Raw genomic sequence first — 23966 nt, 5'->3', positions numbered from 1 at the left:
TGAAGCATATTTTGATTTTGAAGTATGACAGGTATTGTACATATATGAAGAAAAAAATTGTTGAAACAAATAGATAGAGAAAAATATATTGGTTGACACCATAGACAGACCAATAAACCCTCTAGTTAGGAAAATTACGGAAACTTAAGGCATATAGGGATTATTTGTCTTTTATATAGTTTCGGTTTATATCTTTATTATGTCTTTTGTATTGGAAGTCCTCCCTCCCCAAGGGAAATGTCTAGATCTACCTCGGAAAGTAATGTAAATGCTGCTTCATTAGATATATCATTTTTTGTTTATTGCTTTGGTTTGACCTTAAACAACTCACTATTTCTTCTTAGTGTATCATGGCCTTTCCAAATGTTGGTTACCATCATAGCTATCTTAATTTTATTCACTGCCAACCTAAATAGTGACACTAGGGTATACGAGCAGATTGCACTAAGTCAAAAATCACTGTTTTGAGAAAATCAAGTTTCAGTAAAATTCTTAAATATAAATCAAAATTACACAAAAAGTATTACTTTTAGTTTATTTCTATTACTTGTATAGAAATAGTAATGGTATTTTAAAGAATGTGGTATATTACAACAACAGTTATTGTTTTTGGTTAATTAGTAATTATTTTTTTAATAAATAATGAACTGACTTAGTGCATTCTGCTTGTTCATAACGTTACTATTTTACACAAGTAGACACAGAACTAATCCCATTTTAATGTTAATTTTAGTTGTATCAATTTTATCATTATAATGTTTTATCCTATAATCTTAGACAACTAGAATTTCGGCATTAAAAAAATCTATTTGAAAAATAAAAATAAAAAAGGACAATAGAAATTTGCAGAAATTTTATTATTAGATACAAAAAAATACAAAAAGCAAATATATGATTAGTCTTCTTTATCTAGACCAGCGCATTTAGGATTTTTAAATACTGCACATAGAAACTTGTAACTTTTTGAATTGTGTTCAAGATGATGTCAGAAAAAAATCTACAATAGAAAAATGGATGGAAATGCATAGTTGCATTTTAAAAGTGCAAAGAATGCATCCAAAGGTGCATAAACATATCCAAATAAGTGTATTGAGGGCCACATTTTGTCACTCGATGGTTTTTTGGTCGCTGACACCATCAGCACCGACCACCGGAGCACCTGATGCCCAGGTTCAATGCTAGGGCACATGATCTGGAGTTTCGTGGGTTTTCGGTAAATTGATGCAACCAGATTACTCGAGGGTTTTTGGGACCCCCGATGCACAAACACCCTCCAAACTCTATAAGGTAACATGCCTTAGCAGTGACATTGGGCACCAGGTGGTCCGGGTTCATTTCTGATGGCGTATTCGTACTAAGTGACCCCAAAAACCGCCTAGTAATCTATTTACATGCAATAAGTACCTAAATCCCTCGAAACTTCGAAGATGGCGTGACCCTAGACACCAGGTGTCCGTCCTGAAGGTGTATTCGTCTTCAGCACACCCAAACACTCCCTGAATAATCTGTTTGCATCAATTTAATGCCGAAATCCCTCTAAACTCCAGAAGATGATGTGCCTTAGCAGTGACACTGTGCCCTAGGTACCCCGAGGGTTGGTGCTGATGGCAAATTCGTATTCAGCGACCTCAAGAGCCTCTGAGTGACAAAATCTGGCCCTTAATTATCTTGACATGTCTATGCACTTTTGGATGCATTTTATGCAGTTTATACATTTACACCCATTTTTCTATTGTAGACTTTTTCCCGACATCATCCTGAACACAATGCAAAAAGTTGCAAGTATATAGGTGCTGTATTTAAAATCTATTTACTCCGGTGATTGTAGTGATAAAAGATCTAATCTGAATCATAGACATCAGGTTCTGGCAGAACATTGATAATTTTTTCTTCAAACAGCAAATCTTTGTACCACCTGTGAAATACTTCTTGGTTCTGGTATTACTTTCTTCTCGCATAACTGCATTAACTCATTCTTTTTGGCACAACTAATTTTAATCAGCGTAGAGTACAATTTTGGAAAATTTTCATTATTCAAAAATAGTTGATTAGCACAGCACGGCTTGATCTGAGTTTTCACATTTATGCCCCTTTAATTAGGTAAATGGTTTCTCTTTTTTGTACGTTAACCTTTTGATTTAAACCTAACGATAGGTATACAGATTGTACAACCAGAATGTTCTAAATCAAAGTTAATGCAGTGTTGTATGTTCGATTTTCGCAAAAATAGTATAAGCAGACTGCATTAAGAGTACTTAATGCATTCTGCTAGTAAATGAAACAGTCAAACTGACTTAGTATTAAATTTTTATCTGTTATTATAATAAGTACGACTTTGTGTGTTTTTTCAGAATAAAGAGCATACCTTTTTATATACGACTGCATTAATAGTTGACTAACTAAAAAAAATTGACTTAATGCGTTCTGCTGGTATACCCTTGGTGTGCTTGTATCAATAATACCATACTAATCTCGTAAGTTCTTCAACCATGAAGTCCTTCTTTGTCTTGGACTGCGTTTGTCTGCTATTTTCACTAATATTTTGTAGCAACCTATATTTGGGACCTCTCATTACATGTCCGAAATACTCCAGCTTGATGCTTTTTATGATCTCAGTAGTCTTGCTGAGACATTCTAGTATTGTGGAATTTCGAATTTCCTCCACCCAAGAAACTTCAAAATTCTTCTATAGCAACACATTTCGAAAGCCTCAAAGTTATTTAGATCAATTTTATTCACGGTCCAAGACTTGAATGTAAGACCAAGAATATGTAGCAGTGAAGTAGACTGATCCTCAATGCTAATTATAGGTCTCTGTTACATAATATATTAGGACATCCTTCTAAAGGCGGCTCTGGCCTGCTCTGTTCTAAATCAGATTATCTGCGTTACAATTTAACTGATATCCAATCTAAACAATTTGATCAACTTACTGAAGTTTAGTTCTGAATCAACTCACTCTTTGACACTCTTTAAAGAATTTAAGAAAAGAAAGAATAGTGACGAATACTATGTAAATGCTGCAGATACATTCAATGCAAATACAGTAGAACCCCGCAAATCCGAACTAATTGGGGAGGCAGCCTGTTCGGATTCCGAAAAGTTCGGATTATTCGAAAGTTAGCCTAAGAAGCTAACGAAGATGATTTTTAAAAGATTTGGACTACCACCGATCCCTTTATGAAACTTTATCCGCACGTTTATGCTTCCAATATTCTAAAGCTGAAAAATATTTAGATCACTGAAATATTAAATCGCTAACGCCAGCAGCTTTGTTTCGTCACGGGACATGGGAATTCGGCCATGTAAATGATTCATTTAATTTGTAATCTGGATATTGATTACACTATGTTTCTTATCTTTTTCAATGTTTTCGATCATAGTATACCATGGGAAATGTGTATTATGCACATTCCGCACATTCCTTTATTGATTGTGTTTATTCTAACTCGACGCTTTTATTCACCCATTAGTGTTGCAGTGTTTAATACTGTAGCTAGCATCTTACGTAATTATTTTCTCACATAATAAACATGTTTTTAAATTTTTATTTTGAATTTTTAAAATTTTTTTTCACTTTCCGTTGGTTCGGATTTGCCGAAAGTTCGGATTTGCGGGGTTCGGATTTGCGGGGTTCTACTGTACATATTATTATTAATTGCTAATAAACCTTTATAATTATTTTATAAGAGATTTCATAACAGAGTAGGTCTTAGCTCATGCATCCAAATACAATGTGTTATACATTGAGCTTATTAAGAAACCAAGCTGAATCCTCAGTTACCTCTTCTTCTTTAAGTGCTGTCCCCCAATTGGAGGTTGGATATCAGCATCACTATCTTTACTCTATCTACCGCTGCTCTGAAGGCATTTAAACCAGTCCCATAACCATGACACCAACCATGACACTTCAACCATGACACTTTCCTTCTTACTATACTCCTTCCACCTCTTATCTTTCTCTGTATTATCACTCTTAGCATTTCATATCGCTGTCCCCTCATTACGTGTCCCAGATATTGTAACTTTCTTATTTTTATTGTGTTTATTATTTCGTATTCTTTGCCCATTTTTCGCAATAATTCCGTGTTTGTTTTCTTCTTTGTCATGCTATTTTAAACATCCTCCTATAACAACATTACTATGATTTCATCACCATTACTATGATACATGATTCAGTCACTATTCAGCAGTGGCGGCTCGTGGCCTTAGAGACAGGGTCGGCAAGATCTTTTTGTCTCCTCATATAGGTATACCATCCAATTAAAAGGCTTAAATCATCATAGGAATAGACAGTACAATAAACGCAGCTGAGAAAAATAGCAGGAAAAACGAAATTGGACAGAATAAGAAATGAAGATATTAGACAAAGACTGAAACAGGAATCGATAATAATCAAGATCCAAAAAAGAAAATTAAAATGGTATGGACACATTATAGAATAGAAATATGCTTTTGTCACTGAAAATTTTTACAATTTTATGGGCAAAGCTTACATACAGTCAAAAGAAAACATAATATCAATAACAAATAACAACAAGTACAATTTACTAAAATAAGATAAATCGTCAATATATGTACAGTATAATATAAGATATAAAAGCCAAGACAAAAACAATTTATTGCAAAATTTATATAAATTGCAAATTGAACATACTTACAACAAATATAATAAAATACATAAGGAACTGACAAGTTTATGCTACTGCGTATGAAACCCAATTTTCTTAGTTATTTATTAAGAAATTCTTCTATTGAATAGTATGGTCTTTTAGATAGATAGGCTTTTGTCATTTTACGGAACATTGGGAAAGATGTTAAAGATTTAAGTTGTAACGGGAGATGGTTGTACAGTTTCTTTGCGGAATATAATATAGATTTCTTTACTAACTCAGTGGATGGAATAGGTAAATAAATGTCAAAGATTGAATTTCTGGTGGAGTAAAGATGATTGGGCCTTGCTGGAAAGACATGAAGGTGTTTACGAATTAAACAAACCGTTTCTAGAATATACAGTATGTCCCTGTAAGTTGTATCCATATGGAAAACTTTTTTATTATTAATTTTACGAAAAAAAGTTATTCTTCATAAAAAGCTCTGCATGGTCCCAAACCTAAGATTCAACCATCAGTTATCAAATTTTATGAATATTATACGAGGTATGTCAAAAAGTTTCAATTTCACTCAAGACTAAAGTAGCTTTATTTTTCACAATATTGAAAATTGCTACTATGAAAAGTTGTTTGGAATTAAAAACTTAATTCTAATATGCAATTACATCCTTCTAATTGAAAATTTTTTTTTTGAAAAATTATGGGTAACTAACATTATTTTCAGTAATTTTAATTCTAATATCTCTTTTATTATTAATTTTACGAAAAAAGTGATTCTTGATAAAAAGTTCTGCATGGTCTAAAATACTCTAAAACCTAAAATACAACCATCTTATGTCAATTTTATACGAGGTATGTAAAAAAAGATAAATTTAGATCAGAAGTAAAGTACCTTTATAGTTCAAAATATTTCAATTCGAAGGACGTAATTACATCCTGAAACATGGTTTTTAATTCTTAATACCTTTTCATAATAACAATTTTCGATATTGTGAAAAATAAATACTCTTGAGCCAAATTCATATTTTTTGACATACCTTGTATAAAATTGATAAAATTTGACATAAGATGGTTGTATTTTAGGTCTCAGACCATGCAGAACTTTTTATTAAGAATCACTTTTTATCGTAAAGTTAATACTAAAAGAGTTATCAGAATTGAAATAACTGAAAATAATGCTAGTTATCCATAATTTTTCAAAAAAAAAAAAATTTCAATTAGAAGGATGTAATTGCATATTAGAATATAGTTTTTAATTCCAAACAACTTTTCATAATAACAATTTTCAATATTGTGAACAATAAAGCTACTTTACTCTTGAGTGAAATTCAAACTTTGTGACATACCTCGTATAATATTCATAAAATTTTATATCTGATGGTTAAATCTTGGTTTTTGGACCATGCAGAGCTTTTTATGAAGAATAACTTTTTTTCGTAAAATTAATAATAAAAAAGTTTTCCATATGGATACAACTTACAGGGACATACTGTATAAAGATGGAAGTGTTAAAATTCCGTGATCTCTGAAGTAACTTCTACAATGTGTAGATCTTCTGAGGCCAAACAGATATCTTATTGCTCTTTTTTGCATTTTAAAAATAACATCAAATAATTGAGCAGCTGTACTAGAACCCCAAAAAGGAAGACCATATCGAAGATGGGACTCGAACAACGAAAAATATGTTACTTTAGAAGATGCTAAATTGAGTTCCCTTGAGACAGATCTTATTGCATTAACAGAATGGATCAAGGAAGACTACCAAAGCAGGTGATGGAATCAAAAAGATATGGTAAAAGAAGGAAAGGGAGGCCAAGGAAGAGATGGATCGATCAGATTATAGAAATTGGACAGGAAAAAGGAAAAACACTTCAACAAATGAAAGAGTTAGCAAAGGACCTCAAGAAATGGAAGATATGGATAGAAGATGAATAAAACCTCCGACTCCTAAAGGAGTTTCGAGAAAGAAGAAGAAATCATCATAGGAGATTTTTTTGTTTTTTTTTTGTTTGGTTTACTTGACATTCTCTCGTGTGTCATAGTGTTTCGACAATACGTTTTGATTATTTTGAGACAAGAGAAATCCCGTTCATTTGAGGCAGAAGTTAGTGGTTATAAGAGGATTTATGAACAGTTTGTTGTAGTGAATTGCAGTACTTACTATATAAAATTATACATATTTGTAACTTATCCCACTTTCCGAAAATATTTGGATCAGCATAATTTTTAAGTAACTTGTAAATAAATATATTGGAAATTTTTTTGGCGAAGGTAACTTTCAAATTTTGAATTATCAAAGAGGTCAAAAATTTGCAAATCTTCAAAATTCGAAAAACGAGTATCTATTTGCATAATAGCAGGTATCTAAAATTTCAAAATATACTCGTTTTTCGAGATATGTATCATGCCTTTGTCTTTTTTGGGGTGGTTCGAAAATATCAAGTGAATCCAAAACGTCATTGTCTATATACAGGGTGTAACAAAAATACAGGTCATAAATTAAATCACATATTCTGCGACCAAAAATAGTTCGATTAAACCTAACTTACCTTAGTCCAAATATGCACACAAAAAAAGTTACAGCCATTTGAAGTTATACGATAAAAATCGATTTTTTCCGATATATCGAGAACTATTAGAGATTTTTTAATGAAAATGGACACGTGGCATTCTTATGACAGGAACATTTTAAAAATAAATTATAGTTAAATTTGTGCACCCCATAAAAAATTTATGGGGGTTTTGTTCCCTTAAACCCCCCCAAACTTTTTTGTACGTTCCAATTAAATTATTATTGTGGTACCCTTAGTTAAACACAATGTTTTTAAAACTTTTTTGCCTCTTAATATTTTTTCGATAAACCAGTTTTAATCGAGATGCGGCTTCTTTTTTAATATGTTTACATAAAAATTTTATGGGGGTTCTGTGCCTTTAAACCCCCCAAATGTTTGTGTACGTTCCAATTAAACTATTATTGCGGTACCATTAGTTAAACAGGATGTTTGTAAAACTTTTTTGCCTCTTAGTATTTTTCCGATGAGGCACCTTTTATCGAGATGTGGCTTCTTTTCTAAAATGGTTCAAAATATACCTCAAACTGTAATTTATAAAAAAAATTTCATATTATTACCAGGTCTCTACAATCGTACGTAATAGTATACAAATGTGTGGTGGATTTGACAAATATTCAAAATATTTCGATAGAAACTAGCTTTTCCAAAAAGTACTAAGAGGCAAAAAAGTTTTAAAAACATCCTGTTTAACTAATGTTACCACAACAATAATTTAATTGGAACGTACAAAAAAGTTTGGGGGGTTTAAGGGAACAAAACCCCATAAAATTTTTATGGGGTGCACAAATTTAACTATAATTGATTTTTAAAATATTCCTGCCATAAGAATGCCACGTGTCCATTTTCATTAAAAAATCTCTAATAGTTTTCGATATATCGGAAAAAACCGATTTTTATCTTGTAACTTCAAAGGGCTATAACTTTTTTTGTATGCTCATTTGGACTAAGGTAAGTTAGGTTCAATCGAACTATTTTTGGTCCCAGAATATATGATTTAATTTATGACCTGTATTTTTGTTACACCCTGTATATTGGAAACTTCTATCATTACGAAAATCTCTGAGATTTTGCACCAGCTTTCTTATTTTATTTTTGGAATAAATAATGACAATTGACTGATTTTGAACAACAATGAATATCAAATGGGTTTGGGCAAACACTTCCTTAAACATATTTAAAAGAATATTAAAAGAGTAATTAATAAAGTTCTCAAACCGATTGCTTCACGGATCGATATATCACCGTTTTCAAAATCGTCGCCTTCGATAATAAAATAAAAAACTTCCAAAAAGCTGTTCACGCAAAATCTGCTACAGTGAAAACTAACCGAGATTTAAAATTTCATCGCGTCCGACAAACTGTTTGCATTTTTTTCGAAACAAATTGTTCTAATACATTAGTCCGTTTAGGCGAGCTAAAATGGCAAGAAAAGACGATATTCGTTAATTTTTTTACACGTATCCTGCAAAACTATATTCATTCTATGCGCATGACAGTGAGTAAATAAAGCTTGTGGTGCAATAGTTTTAACTTTTGCCTGGAGACCATTTAGTGGACATCACGGCAGCGCCGTCGTAAATTTGCCTTACCAATTTATTTTTGATATCCAAAAATTTTAATCTGTCCTTTAAAACACCAAAAATATATTTTCCCTTATTGCTTTTACTGACGTCTGTAAAACCTAAAAACCTCTCATAAATATTACCACGTAACGCCTTTCGAACAACAATTGATAGTTGTGAATGACATGATAATCAGAAGTTTCATCTACTTCAAGCGAAAAGCAAATGGTTTTCAGAATCTCAGATTCAATAACTTTATTCAAAATGTAACTAATTGATTATATTAGTTCATTCTGTACTGTTTTAGACGCCGCTAAATATCTCCGAATCAGAAAAAAAATTGGAAAATTTAAAATCGCATTTCTTTAACAATTTTATTAGTTCTCTATAATTACTTTGATTTAACGAATGCTCCTATTCATCATGTCCCGTAAATGATAATTCCTGACAACTTAAATAAATTGCAATATCAATTAAACGGCGTGATTATTTTTTACAATTTCTGCCGATGCTTCGAAATGAAACATCGGCAGATTGAAATGTGCCGTACCTGCCGCTTAATGCCTACGGAGAGAAAATATACGTTTGGTTGCTCTTCGACTCGTATTTCGTTGAGTTTTACGTGTAAATCGTCAAGCTCGAGATGAGCTGGGGTCGGCTTGTCGAAAACAGTCAGATGAATGGCTCGGATCATTCATTTTTTGAAAAGCCTCTTATGTGTAGGGATCACTTAACGCTGGGATTGGCTGAATCCTTTTAAAAACCATGAATAAAATTCAGTCTGTATTATCTGACAGATTTTGTTTATTTCACAGATACAAATGACATCAACTCTGATTAAATTAAATATTAAAAAAAATCTATATCTATAAATGTGTGGGTCGGCACTGCCGACCTTGCCGACCCTGACCGGTCGCCACTGCTATTCAGTTTGTATATTAGGGATATTAGTTTTTGTTTTTTGCTTTGGTTTGACTTATTTATAATTATTTATTATTATTAAGTCAGAGGGCTATCATTATACTTTTTTAAATGGTATATACTATGTAAATAAAAAAATAGTCTGGAATATCTGAGGGAGGTCCATAGAAAAGGTGTACCACGTAGTGGGTATATATAAATTTGTAATGTGTCATGATTTTGTATTAAGCAAAAAAGGGACTTTTTTCATAAATTTCAATATATTCAATATTCATATTCAATATATATTCATATTTGACTTCTTTGAAAATACTTGTTCTTTAACACGTTTACGGACAGAACGTCTATAGACGTCTAGTTTACATTGATGTAATGTGACACAACGTCTATACACGACATTTTTAAAATAACGAGTTGTGACAAAAAATCGGTGTCAAAAAATGTGACATTACATATACAGTTGCATATTAAATGTGACAAGATGTCCATGGTCGTCGTCCACATGTTTACAAAAAATGTCAAAAAACTCATTGTTTCCATAAACTATAAGCGCTAAAAGAAATTCAGCAATTTACCTATTCTACTTTGCAAAATACATATAGTGTCACAACACTTGCTTACACATTTGACGCACTGTCCGTCAATGTGTTAAAATGAGATTTTCCAAATTTAAAAATGTTTATGATGTATTTTCCTTTTTCCTGTCCAATTTTTATAATCTGATCGATCCATCTTTTCCTTGGCCTCCCTTTCTTTCTTTTACCAAATCTTTTTGATTCCATCACCTGCTTTGGTAGTCTTCCCTGGTCCATTCTGTTGATGTGTCCATACCATTTTAATTTTCTTCTTTGGATCTTGGTTATTATCGATTCCTGTTTCAGTCTTTGTCTAATACAGTCCTCTCTCTCTAAAACGAGAGGGATGCAAGGGGCCGGGAATTTTCATCGTTATAAGGAGAGATTGTTATACAGAGAGAGAGAAGAAAATCGTTATTGTAATAGTAATCATACTGTACTAAATAACTTGTGTTAATTTTCTCTATTGCCCGAGTTATCGATAACTTTTCTTTAACCGAGAGTACTCTACGCTTTTAAGAAAACATCCTGACTGTTCACAGACCGAGATACAACCGAAATTGAAACTTAGAAATCGTCAATAGTCAATAGAGGACAACATCTGTGTGAAAACAGTTAAGGCACACCGCCCGGACGATAAAAGCGTGTATTACTCAACTTTCTGCATATCGGATTGAAATTTGAACCACCAAATTTTTGCTAAATTGGAGCCACAAAATGAATCACTCACTAATCACTTTTTATCAAGTTACACCTAGCAAGAGCTTTTTCAGTTATTCCCTGTGTTTCAATTAAGTGTTATCTTTAATTGGTAAAATTCTTACGGTTTAGTTATCTTAGTTATTGCCAAACGCAAATGGTTATCAGTTGTTTCTTGAAAAGTGAGGTCATCGAATATTGAAAAGTTATCGTTATAAAGAGAGAACGATGTCGGTACAGAGAAAGAATTAATACATTGTCCTTATGACGAACCAAACAATGTTTAGTATTTTGATCGTTATAGAGGAATTATCGTTATATAGGGAATCGTTATAAAGAGAGACTACTGTATCTTCATTTCTTATTCTGTCCAATTTCGTTTTTCCTGCTATTTTTCTCAGCTGCTTCATCTCCGCTGCGTTTATTGTACTGTTTACTTTTGCATTGTTTACCCATGTCTCACTTGCATATATTACATGTATAGAGGATGAATAAAACCTCCGACGTCCCTGAGGGCCATAAGGAGTTTCTAGAAAGAAGAAAAATGTTTATGAACAAAAAAGTTATTGCAAATTAAACCTGAAAGTAAGCATTTTTTTTAATTGTTTATAATTATTAAAATAAACAAACAAACTTACGTGCATAGAAATCGGCCCACTTAAAAATTTGGTCATATTTGACGTCTCATATTTCCTAAACCTGTTGGCCAATTTAAGTGATTTTTTGAACATGTTATAGCCTGATTCTTTAACAATACCACTGTAATAATATTGTTGCTAAACAGATAAATTTTCATTGTATACCGGGTGCATCAATCAAACTGTGTTTTTTTCTCAAAGTTCGCATCACCGTGTGGAATATTCTAGCATTTATAAAATACTGAAACTAGAACCCAACTATAGCCTCAGGTTTTCTTAACATTCTTTTTTTTAATCATTCGCTTATGTTGGATAATAAAAAAGTTAGGTACTTTAACAACTAGACATGTTGTTCATCAATACACGGTGTTTCTAAATAAGTGCGACAAACTTTAAGGGATAATTCTGCATGAAAAAATAATGACAGTTGGCTTTATAAAGGCAAATGTTTCGTTTCGGAGATACGGGATGTTGAATTTTTCTTACAAACTGACGATTTATTTTATTGCTTTAAAACTGGTTGAGATATGCCAATGAAATTTGGTGGGTTTTAATAGGTAATTATTGTACATTTTCTGACATAAATTAAGAATTTAATATTGACCATTAGCGCGCATACGTGTAATATGACCAATCATATTACCCCTATGTACGCTAATGGTGAATATAAAATTCTTAGTTTTATGTCAAAAAATCCGCAATAAATAAATCGTCAGTTTGTAAGAAAAAATTCAACATCCCGTATCTCGGAAACGAAACATTTGCGGACATACGTTTATAAAGCCAACTGTCATTATTGTTTCATGCAGAATTACCCCTTAAAGTTTGTCGCACTTATTTAAAAAACACTGTGTATTGATGAAGAACATGTCTAGTTATTAAAGTGTCTAACTCTTTTATTATCGAACATAAACGAATGAATCAAAAAGCGGAATGTTAAGAAAACTTGATGCTATAGTTGGGTATTAATTTCAGTATTTTATAAATGCTAGAATATTTCACAGGGTGATGTAAACTTTGAGAAAAAAGCACAGTTTGATTGGTACACCCGGTATACAATGAAAATTTACCAGTTTAGCAACAATATTATTACAGTGGTATTGTTAAAGAATCAGGCTATAACATGTTCAAAAAATCACTTAAATCGGCCAACAGGTTTAGCAAATATGAGACATCAATAATCACCAAACTTTTAAGTTGGCCGATTTCTATGCACGTAAGTTTATTTCACAATGTGAGTTTTTATGTAGTTACTATACAGAGTGTCCCAGACTAATAGCCACGCTATATCTCATTAAACGAATAGAGATTTTCGAAAAGGACAAAAAGTGATCTATTCTACTTGTAATACACTTTAATATGGCGTAGAAAAGATTATCCCCTAAATATTCATCCCTTACTTACAACCCCTAACTTTAATTTTTTTAATAGCACCCTGTATATTTTTTTATAGTTTTGGATGTGGTCTTCTATGGTCTATTCAACAGATTTATTAAAAATAAAATCGGTTTGTAAATAATCAAGAAATCAAATTATTTTTTATTTTTGTTAATTAAGTGTCCCAGACTAATTTATCCAGGCTATATTTCTTAACAAAATAGAGATTTTTTAAAGGGACAAAAACTGGTCTATTCCATTTGTAATATACTTTAATATGGCGAAGAAAAATCATCCCCTAAATATTCATCCCTTAGTTACAACCCCCTAACTTAATTTTTTTTTAATGGCACCCTGTACATTTTTTTATAGTTTTGGTTGGGGTCTTCTATCGTCTATTCAACAGATCTTTTAGAATAAAATCGGTTTGTAAGTAATCAAGAAAATATCTAGACTAAGAGCCGTTATAGGTGAAATTTCTTAATCATTTTAGGCACGATGGGACCCTATAACTTAAATAGTAGAACCTAAAAGAAAACGTTTGAGCACTGTGTCGTCACTTTTCAGTGGCACATGCGTCGACAGTGGCGCATCAAACTTTCCACTCCTGGACGGGATAAATAAATTAAAAGTTACCATCCCTTACTAACAGAATTAATTTTTTTTTAATTTTTTTAAGTTCTATGTGATTAACACATAAAATTCAGCGTAATTTTAACCCACCACCCCCTTCCCCCTACCCCCACCATCAAAAACTTCATTTTTCGTTTTTATTTTTTTTGGTGGGATGCAATCAATTTTAAAATTTCAAAAAATTCACAATCATAGCTGAGGATTTTATAAAACATGCCTATTTTTTATAGACCCATAAGCAGAGTGTACATAACCTCAAAAAATAAAAAAAAAATTTTCAAAAAAGCGTATAACTTTTTTTGAGGAACAGCTACAGGTCTAATTTTTTCTTAATTTTGTGTGTTTTATCAAACACTATATTTTTAATTTTTTTCAGATTTTTCTGTAAGGCTCCCCACCTTCAAAAATCCGAAAAACTGTTTTTTGGGGGGTTTTGGGGGATTTTCCCTATTTTATAGACTTCATAATATATCAAATCAATTTTGTTTTTATAGGTTATATGTAACTTAAAGTAAGTGAGTCCTTTAGAATATTTAAAAATCAGAAAAACACGTTCAAACCCCCCAAAACCCCCTTAAAAAACAGTTTTTTTGGATTTTTAAAGGTGACCAGCGTTACAGAAAAATCTGAAAAAAATTAGAAATATAGTGTTTGATAAAATACACAAGACTAAGAAAATATTAGATCTGCAGCTGTCCCCAAAAAAAAGCTATATACTTTTTTCCAAAAAAAAAAATTTTTTTAATTTTTTGAGGTTATGTACACTCAACCTACAGGTCTATAAAAAATAGACGTGTTTTATAAAACCTTAACTATGCTTGTGAATTTTTTTAAATTTTAAAATTGATTGCATCTCACAAAAAAAAATAAAATCCAAAAATAAAGTTTTTGATGGTGGGGGCAGGGAGAAGGGGGTGGTGGGTTAAAATTACGATGAATCTTATATCTTAATCAAATAGAACTTAAAAAAATGAAAAGAATTAAATTCTGGTAATAAGGGAGGGTATTTTTTAATTTATGTATCCCGTCCATAAGTGGAAAGTTTGATGCGCCACTGTCGACGCATGTGCCACTGAAAAGTGACGGCACAGTGCTCAAACGTTTTCTTTTAGGTTCTACTATTTAACTTATAGGGTGCAGTCGTGCCTAAAATGATTAAGAAATTTCACCTATAGCGGCTCCTAGTCTATCAGTTTATTTTTTATTTTTGTCAATTATGTGTCCCAGACTAATTTTTCCAGGCTATATTTCTTAACAAAATAGAGATTTTTTAAAGGGACAAAAACTGGTCTATTCCATTTGTAATATACTTTAATATGGCGAAGAAAAAATCATCCCCTAAATATTCATCCCTTAGTTACATTCCCTAATTTAATTTTTTTAATAGCACCCTGTACATTTTTTATAGTTTTGGTTGGGGTCTTCTATCGTCTATTCAACAGATATTTTAGAATAAAATCGGTTTGTAAGTAATCAAGAAAATATCAGTTAATTTTTTATTTTTGTCAATTATGTGTCCCAGACTAATTTTTCCAGGATATTTTAGGGAATAGAGATTTTCGAATGAGACAAAAACTAATCTCTTCCATTTGTAATACACCTTAACATGGAGCAGAAAAAAAATCATTCCCTAAATATTCATCCTTTAGTTACAACCCCTAACTTTAATTTTTTTAATAGCACCCCGTACATTTTTTAATATTGTGGATGTGGTCTTCTATCGTCTATTCAACAGATTTTTTTAAAATAAAATTGGGTTTTAAGGCATCAAGAAAATATCAGTTTATTTTTTATTTTTGTTAAATTAATCAAGCTAGCCTTAAAAAATAGAATAGAAAAGAAATATTATGCTTTATTGTCACTGAAAAATTTACAAGTTTAGCTACGTAGTATAACTTCTTACGTGCGTACGAAGTACACACTCTTTTTATTTAAACATTATTTTTTATTTTTCAAAATTTGGTCTTTGTAGGAGCATACTTGATCTTCCAAATGAATGTGCAAAAATTCACAAAAAAATCTCTTAAAAAAATTTAAGTTAGGGGTTGTAACTAAGGGATAAATATTTAGGGGATGATTTTTTCTTCGCCATATTTAAGTATATTACAAATGGAATAGACCAGTTTTTGTCCCTTTAAAAAATCTCTATTTTGTTAAGAAATATAGCCTGGATAAATTAGTCTGGGACACTTAATTAACAAAAATAAAAAATAATTTGATTTCTTGATTATTTACAGACCGATTTTATTTTTAATAAATCTGTTGAATAGACGATAGAAGACCACATCCAAAACTATAAAAAAATATACAGGGTGCTATTAAAAAAATTAAAGTTAGGGGTTGTAACTAAGGGATGAATATTTAGGGGATAATTTTTTTCTACGCCATATTAAAGTGTATTACAAGTAGAATAGATCACTTTTTGTCCTCTTCGAAAATCTCTATTCGTTTAATGAGATATAGCGTGGCTAAATTAGTCTGGGACACATAATTGACAAAAATAAAAAATAAACTGATATTTTCTTGATTACTTACAAACCGATTTTATTCTAAAATATCTGTTGAATAGACGATAGAAGACCCCAACCAAAACTATAAAAAAATGTACAGGGTGCCATTAAAAAAATAAGTTAGGGGTTGTAACTAAGGGATGAATATTTAGGGGATGATTTTTCTTCGCCATATTAAAGTATATTACAAATGGAATATACCAGTTTTTGTCCCTTTAAAAAATCTCTATTTTGTTAAGAAATATAGCCTGGATAAATTAGTCGGGACACTTAATTAACAAAAATAAAAAATAATTAGATTTTTTGATTATTTACAAACCGATTTTATTTTTAATAAATCTGTTGAATAGACGATAGAAGACCACATCCAAAACTATAAAAAAATATACAGGGTGCTATTAAAAAAATTAAAGTTAGGGGTTGTAACTAAGGGATGAATATTTAGGGGATAATTTTTTCTACGCCATATTAAAGTGTATTACAAGTAGAATAGATCACTTTTTGTCCCATTCGAAAATCTCTATTCGTTTAAGAGATATAGCGTGGCTAAATTAGTCTGGGACACCCTGTATGTGTAAAAGATGGGCTCGATCTGTGTTTATCTCATTTGAGAAATGTGTTTTAAATATTTTTTATTTTAATAATTATAAACAGTTGAAAGAACGGTTACTTTCGGGTTTAATTTGCAATAACCACAAACCATACATACTCATAGACGTTTCACGTAAATAGGGCTTTTCATTCACAGTCATTTGTTTCGAGCTTCTGTCATGTGTCACATAATATTAATTTATCTACGTCGTACGTTATTGGTATGTACCAATGATACAAACCAAAGACGTATGACGTAGATATATTAATATTATGTGACACATGACAGAAGCTCGAAACAAATGACAATCGATAAAAAGTCCTATTGTCAAGGTCAAGACAGCAAATTATTTACCATTCCAATCCAGAGATGTCGCTGTCAGTCAATTCTCTTGTCATATTTAACAACTGACAGTTGACAATTAAATTAATTTGTTATTTACTTTTTATTTTACAGTTTGTGGCTTAAATATTTTATTATAGTGGTGTTACGTTTTTAATTAGATTTAATCACAATTTTAATCAATTGTATTAACCTCCTCTCCTTTGTGAGTAGAATTTTTAGTTTACATTGATCATCCCGTGTTGTGTTTCTCGACATTTAAAAAACAATATAATAGATCCTGAAACAGTTTATTCCAATAGACAAGTGTGTCATCAACATTTCGGGCCTACATATTTTTGGAAGTTTGTAAAAGATTATAAGGTATTTATCTAAACAATCATCCTACAAGACACATGGCAGTAGTGTTTATAGCATTTTGAAAACAAATTGGAACATTTGAAGTTTTCAGTAAAACATTGAATAAAACATTGAATTGTCTTTCTGTTGTTTTAATTTCCTGCGAAATTTCATCAAAAATCCCGCAAAATTTATAATTTGAAATTCCTACGTAACTAAAATTTGTCAATTTAGTTTCCATTCCAATCAAGAGATGGCGTTAATTCGATCCGAAAGATTAACATGGTCGTGAAACGTCTATGAGTATGTATGGTTTGTGGCAATAACCTTTTTGTTTAAAACCATTTTTGAATTTAGAAAATGTCATTTTAAAGTGTAAGTACATATTTTCAAGAATGTCGTCTATTGAACATTTTCATCTACAATGTGTAGTTTTTCACAATATTGAAATTAATGAAAAAGTCACTTTTTTGCTTAAATGTTAATAAAAAACCACGATGCAGTAAAATTTATGCACGCGAGATGGTATACCATTTCTATTGACTTCCCTCAGATACTCCAGTTGAAAAATAGCATCCAGTAATTTTTTCGATTTTTCAAGTGGTTTTTGAGATTTGTTTCCTGGGGTATAATAAATCTATGTATTAATGTACCGGGTGTCCACTTATATTTTCCCCCATTTTAACTGCCTATAACTTCTAAACTGTTCAAGATAGAAATATGCGGTTTTCGCTGAAATGTTTTATTTTAGTAAAAGTTTTGTCTGAATTGATTGACGTTTTTATATCGCTTTCAAATACGAAAAAAAAATGGCGGATTTTTGAAAAAAACGTTGTTGATTTTTTTTTAATGGAACACCCAGTATATTTTTTTGTAAATTGAAAGAAAGGTCATTCGCCTATCCAGCGATATAAAGTTTTTCAAAATCGGTTGTCAAATCACTGAGTAATTAATTTTTAAAATGAGAGGTGCAACGTGGATATTACATACCTAAATAACATTATAAGCAAATTGATATTATGTTATGTGATTTCCACATTGCATCTCTCATTTTAAAAATTGCTCAGCCATTTGATAACCGATTTTAAAAATTTTTATATCGCTGGATAGGTAAATGACCATTGTTTCAAGTTACGAAAAAATATACCGGGTGTTTTAATAAAAAAAGTCAACAACGTTTTTTTCGAAATTCCGCCATTTTGTATTTAAAAGCGATATAAAAAATGGTCATTTACCTAAAAACTTGAAAAAACGTTCATTTACCTATCCAGCGATATAAAAAATTTTAAAATCGGTTGTCAAATGACTGAGCAATTCATTTTTAAAATGAGAGATGAAATGTGGAAATCACATAACATAATATCAATTAATTTGCTTAGTTATGTTATTTAGGTATGTGATATCCATGTTGCACCTCTCATTTTAAAAATTAATTACTCAGTGATCTGACAACCGATTTTGAAAAACTTTATATCGCTGGGTAGGTGAATGACCTTTCTTTCAATTTACAAAAAAATATACTGGGTGTTCCATTAAAAAAAGTCAACAACATCTTTTTCAAGAATCCGCCATTTTTTTTTTCGTATTTAAAAGCGATATAAAAAATTCAATCAATTCAGACAAAACTTTTACTAAAATAAAACATTTCAGCGAAAACCGCATATTTCTACCTTGAGCCGTTTAGAAGTTATAGGCAGTTAAAATGGGGGAAAATATAAGTGGACACCCGGTATATAAAAGAAAGTCGAGTTATGTTAGTTACACCATTTATAACTCGAGAACGGCTAAACAGATTTTTATGAAATTTTACACGTGTATTCTACCGGACTGGGAATAGGCATAGCTCTGATTTCATGCCCGTACGTCATAAGGGGGCTTGCCCCCCTGATATATTTTTTAATTTTTTGACAATCCGTTTTTCCTTAATTTTTTATGATGTAGAAGCAAAAGATACATACAATCCTAAATTTTCACTTTTTTATCTTCAACCGTTATTTTTTAATAGCCATTTAAATATTTTACATCTATATAAAAGAAAGTCGAGTTATGTTAATTACACCATTTATAACTCGAGAACGGCTAAACAGATTTTTATGAAATTTTATACGTGTATTCTACCGGACTGGGAATAGGCATAGGTCTGATTTCATGCCCGTACTTCATAAGGGGGCTTGCCCCCCCTGATATATTTTTTTAATTTTTTGACAAACCGTTTTTTCTAAATTTTGTATGATGTAGAAGCAAAAGATACATACAATCCTAAATTTTCACTTTTTTATCTTCAACCATTATTTTTTAATAGCCATTTAAATATTTTACATCTACATATATCTATATACAGGGTGTTTCATTAATAATTGTCCATATAGTAACTGGAGAAACTTTATCACAAAATACGAAGATTTAACCTAAAACACTTGAATAAAATGTGGTTTCTTACTGAGTTACAAGGTGTTTTATCTAAAAATGTAAAAACTATTTTTGCTCAGCATTTTAAAACTATTTGACGTATCCTTTTCATACTTGGCAGGAAGTATAGGTGCTATACAAACTATTAAATTATGTCAAACAGACGTTTATGGCTATTACCAGAGGCGTACGGCGGGGGAAAGTGAATGGTCGACCCTTTCCAAATTCTACGCCACTGGCGAAATTGCTATTTTAGTTCAATTTTTGGATTCTCCAATACTTTCTATGAAAATAATATACTCTTCATTCGTAACGATAAAGTCATTAGTTTTCGAGATATTTGAAGTTAAAAATGAAACTACACGGTTATTTTGATCAGTCTATTGTGTCGCTTCATTTTTAATTTCAAATATCTCGAAAACTAATCATTTGCAAAACTATGATAAGGATACGCCAAATAGCTTTAAAGTACTGGGTACATAATTTTTAAATTTTAATCATATATGAATCATATCATAAATTAATCAAAATAAAAATAACTGTGCAGTTTCATATTTAACTTCAAATATCTCGAAAACTAATAACTTTATCGTTACCAATGAAGAGTATACTATTTACATAAAAAGTATTGTAGAATCTAAAAATGGCACTAAAATAGTAATTCCTCCAGTGGCGTAGAATTTGAGAAGGGTCAACCATTCACCATCCCCTGTCGTACGCCTCTGGTAGTAGCTAAAAACGTTTGTTTATCATAATTTAGTAGGGTGTCTAGTAGCCGCACTTTCTGCCAAGTATGAAAAGGATAAGTCGAATAGTTTTAAAATGCTGAGCAAAAATAATTTTTAAATTTTTAGATAAAACTCAGTAAGGAACTCAGTCAGTAGGTAACTCAGTAAGAAACAACATTTTATTTAAGTGTTTTAGGTTAAATCTTCGTATTTTGTGCTAAGGTTTCTTCAGTTACTATATGGACAATTATTAATGAAACACCCTGTATAAAAAAAGTCGAGTTATGTTAGTTACACCATTTATAACTCGAGAACGGCTAAACAGATTTTTATGAAATTTTAGACGTGTATTCTACCGGACTGGGAATAGGCATAGCTCTGATTTCATGCCCGTACGTCATAAGGGGGCTTGCCCCCCCTGATATATTTTTTAAAATTTTTGACAAACCGTTTTTTCTTAATTCTGTATGATGTAGAAGCAAAAGATACATACAATCCTAAATTTTCACTTTTTTATCTTCAACCGTTATTTTTTAATAGCCATTTAAATATTTTACATCTATATATTATATATAAAAGAAAGGCGAGTTATGTTAGTTACACCATTTATAACTCAAGAACGGCTAAACAGATTTTTATGAAATTTTACACTTGTATTCTACCGGACTGGGAATAGGCATAGCTCTGATTTCATGCCCGTACGTCATAAGGGGGCTTGCGCCCCTGATATATTTTTTAATTTTTTGACAAACCGTTTTTTCTTAATGTTGTATGATGTAGAAGCAAAAGATACATACAATCCTAAATTTTCACTTTTTTATCTTCAACCGTTATTTTTTAATAGCCATTTAAATATTTTACATCTATATACCGGGTGTCCACTTATATTTTCCCCCATTTTAACTGCCTATAACTTCTAAACGGCTCAAGATAGAAATATGCGGTTTTCGCTGAAATGTTTTATTTTAGTAAAAGTTTGGTCTGAATGGATTGAATTTTTTATATCGCTTTCAAATACGAAAAAAAATAGCGGATTATTGAAAAAAACGTTGTTGACTTTTTTTTAATGGAACACCCAGTATATTTTTTTGTAAATTGAAAGAAAGGTCATTCACCTATCCAGCGATATAAACTTTTTCAAAATCGGTTGTCAAATCACTGAGTAATTAATTTTTAAAATAAGGATTGCAACGTGGATATCACATACCTAAATAACATAACTGAGCAAAATGATATTACGAGTATGTTATGTGATTTCCACATTGCATCTCTCATTTTAAAAATTAATTGATCAGTCATTTGGCAACCGATTTTAAAAAATTTGATATCGCTGGATAGGTAAATGACCGTTTTTTCAAGATACAAAAAATATACTGGGTGTTTTAATAAAAAAAGTCAACAACGTTTTCTTTTCAAAAATCCGCCATTTTTTATTTAAAAGCCTATTTTATATAAAAAGGTCACTTACCTAAAAACTTGAAAAAACGGTCATTTATGTATCCAGCGATATAAAAATTTTTAAAATCGGTTGTCAAATGACTGAGCAATTAATTTTTAAAATGAGAGATGCAATGTGGAAATCACATAACTTGGTTAGTTATGTTATTTAGGTATGTGATATCCACGTTGCACCTCTCATTTTAAAAATTAATTACTCAGTGATTTGACAACCGATTGTGAAAAACTTTATATCGCTAGATAGGTGAATGACCTTTCTTTCAATTTACAAAAGAATATACTAGGTGTTCCATTAAAAAAAGTCAACAACGTTTTTTTCAAAAACCCGCCATGTTTTATTTCGTATTTGAAAGCGATATAAAAAATTCAATCCATTCAGACAAAACTTTTACTAAAATAAAACATTTCACTGAAAACCGCATATTTTTATCTTGAGCCGTTTAGAAGTTATAGGCAGTTAAAATGGGGGAAAATATAAGTGGACACCCGGTATAATAAATTATTATATAATTTTTAGTCTGAGAGGCTAAAACAAGTAGTCAACGTGGGAAGATACAGACCAGTGGTATTGTCGGACCCTTATACAGCTTTACTTAGAGACAGTATTGCAGATGGGCCAAAAGCTAAATCACCAGTTAGCGAAAAAGAAATGGCACAGGCAGCTGAGCAACAGTTACATGCATTTGGGCAGCTAATTTTACAACAACGTTGGGCACATCAACATATGATGAATATACTAAAAGAAGCAGAAAATAAGCACAAGAAGGTAAAGTATTTTTTTATTTCACTACTATACGAGCCATTAACCTTTTTGTTGCTGACGAAATGAGCCTAATGCGACCTGGGTGCCAACTTGATTTTTCGTTGCATTTACATTGTAGTTTTTTTTATCGAGATGGCCCTGGGATTGCACGGTGAGCTTGAAACACGTTATTATCTAATTTACTATATATTCAACTTTTTTTGTTGGAATATCTTCTACCACTCAAAAGAAAACAGAACAAGACAAAATTCAAATCCGCTAAGCGTCCCTTTTTGGAAAAAAAGACGATTTTTTCTAAAAAATATAAATTTCTGAAAAGTACCATTTTACATATATATTTTTTGCAATAACTATCATTGTAATCGTTTGCAAAATGAAAGAAACGTTTATTAAAACTTCTACATTAATAGTACATAAGCACAGCAATACAGGGTGTTTGGTAAAGAATGGGCCAAAGCTTAACCTTAGATTCCTGAGGTTAAAATAGGTAGATTAAAGCTAACTTGCCTTAGTACAAAAGTTGATAATAAACGAAGTACAGGGTGTCAAAGTTAAACTTTTATTTTATTTATTTTCGAATATTTCCTGACAGGCATTTGATAACAACACGAAATTTGGAAAGTGGTGCTGGTACTGTATGCCCTACTAAATTATGTTAAACAAAGGTTTCTGGCTACTACCAGAGGCGTACGACGGGGGAACGTGAATGGTTGACTCTTCCCAAATTCTACGCCACTGGCGGAATTGCCATTTTAGGACAATTTTTTGATTCTCCAATACTTTCTGTTTAAATAACATACTCTTCATTCGTAACGATAAAGCCATTAGTTTTCGAGATATTTGAAGCTAAAAACGAAGGAGCATAATACATTAATCAAAATAAGTGTGCCTTTTCATTTTTAATTTCAAATATCTCGAAAACTAATGATTTTATCGTTACGAATTAAGAGTATATTATTTGCATAGAAAGTATTGGAGAATCGAAAAATTATGCTACAATAGCAGTTTCATCAGTGGGTAGAATTTGGGAAGGGTCAACCATTCACTTTCCCCTGTCGCACGCATCTGGTAGTAGCCAAAACCGAATATTTAACATAATTTAGTAGGGTGTACAGTGCCTACACTTTCTGCCAAGTATGACATGGATATGTCAAATTATTTTAAAGTGTTCTTTTTTTTAAATAATTTATTCTTTATTTAAAACTTAAAGAACTATGTGTGCCCGGTACTATAA

General features: G+C 31.2%; 1 protein-coding gene across 1 annotated transcript in view; it reads left to right on the top strand.

Annotated features, from left to right (window-relative positions):
* The window catches only part of LOC126893213 (CTTNBP2 N-terminal-like protein), a 73374-nt gene that overhangs the window by 4650 nt on the left and 44758 nt on the right, over positions 1 to 23966 (top strand). Inside the window, exon 3 of the mRNA XM_050663178.1 lies at positions 22487 to 22735. Within this exon, the coding sequence (XP_050519135.1) occupies positions 22487 to 22735 (249 nt within the window). The remainder of the gene's footprint in view (positions 1 to 22486; positions 22736 to 23966) is intronic.

Source organism: Diabrotica virgifera, chromosome 10 (assembly GCF_917563875.1).
Source record: "Diabrotica virgifera virgifera chromosome 10, PGI_DIABVI_V3a".
NCBI classification, from domain to species: Eukaryota; Metazoa; Arthropoda; class Insecta; order Coleoptera; family Chrysomelidae; genus Diabrotica; species Diabrotica virgifera.
This window is presented reverse-complemented; position numbering and strand designations above follow the sequence as displayed.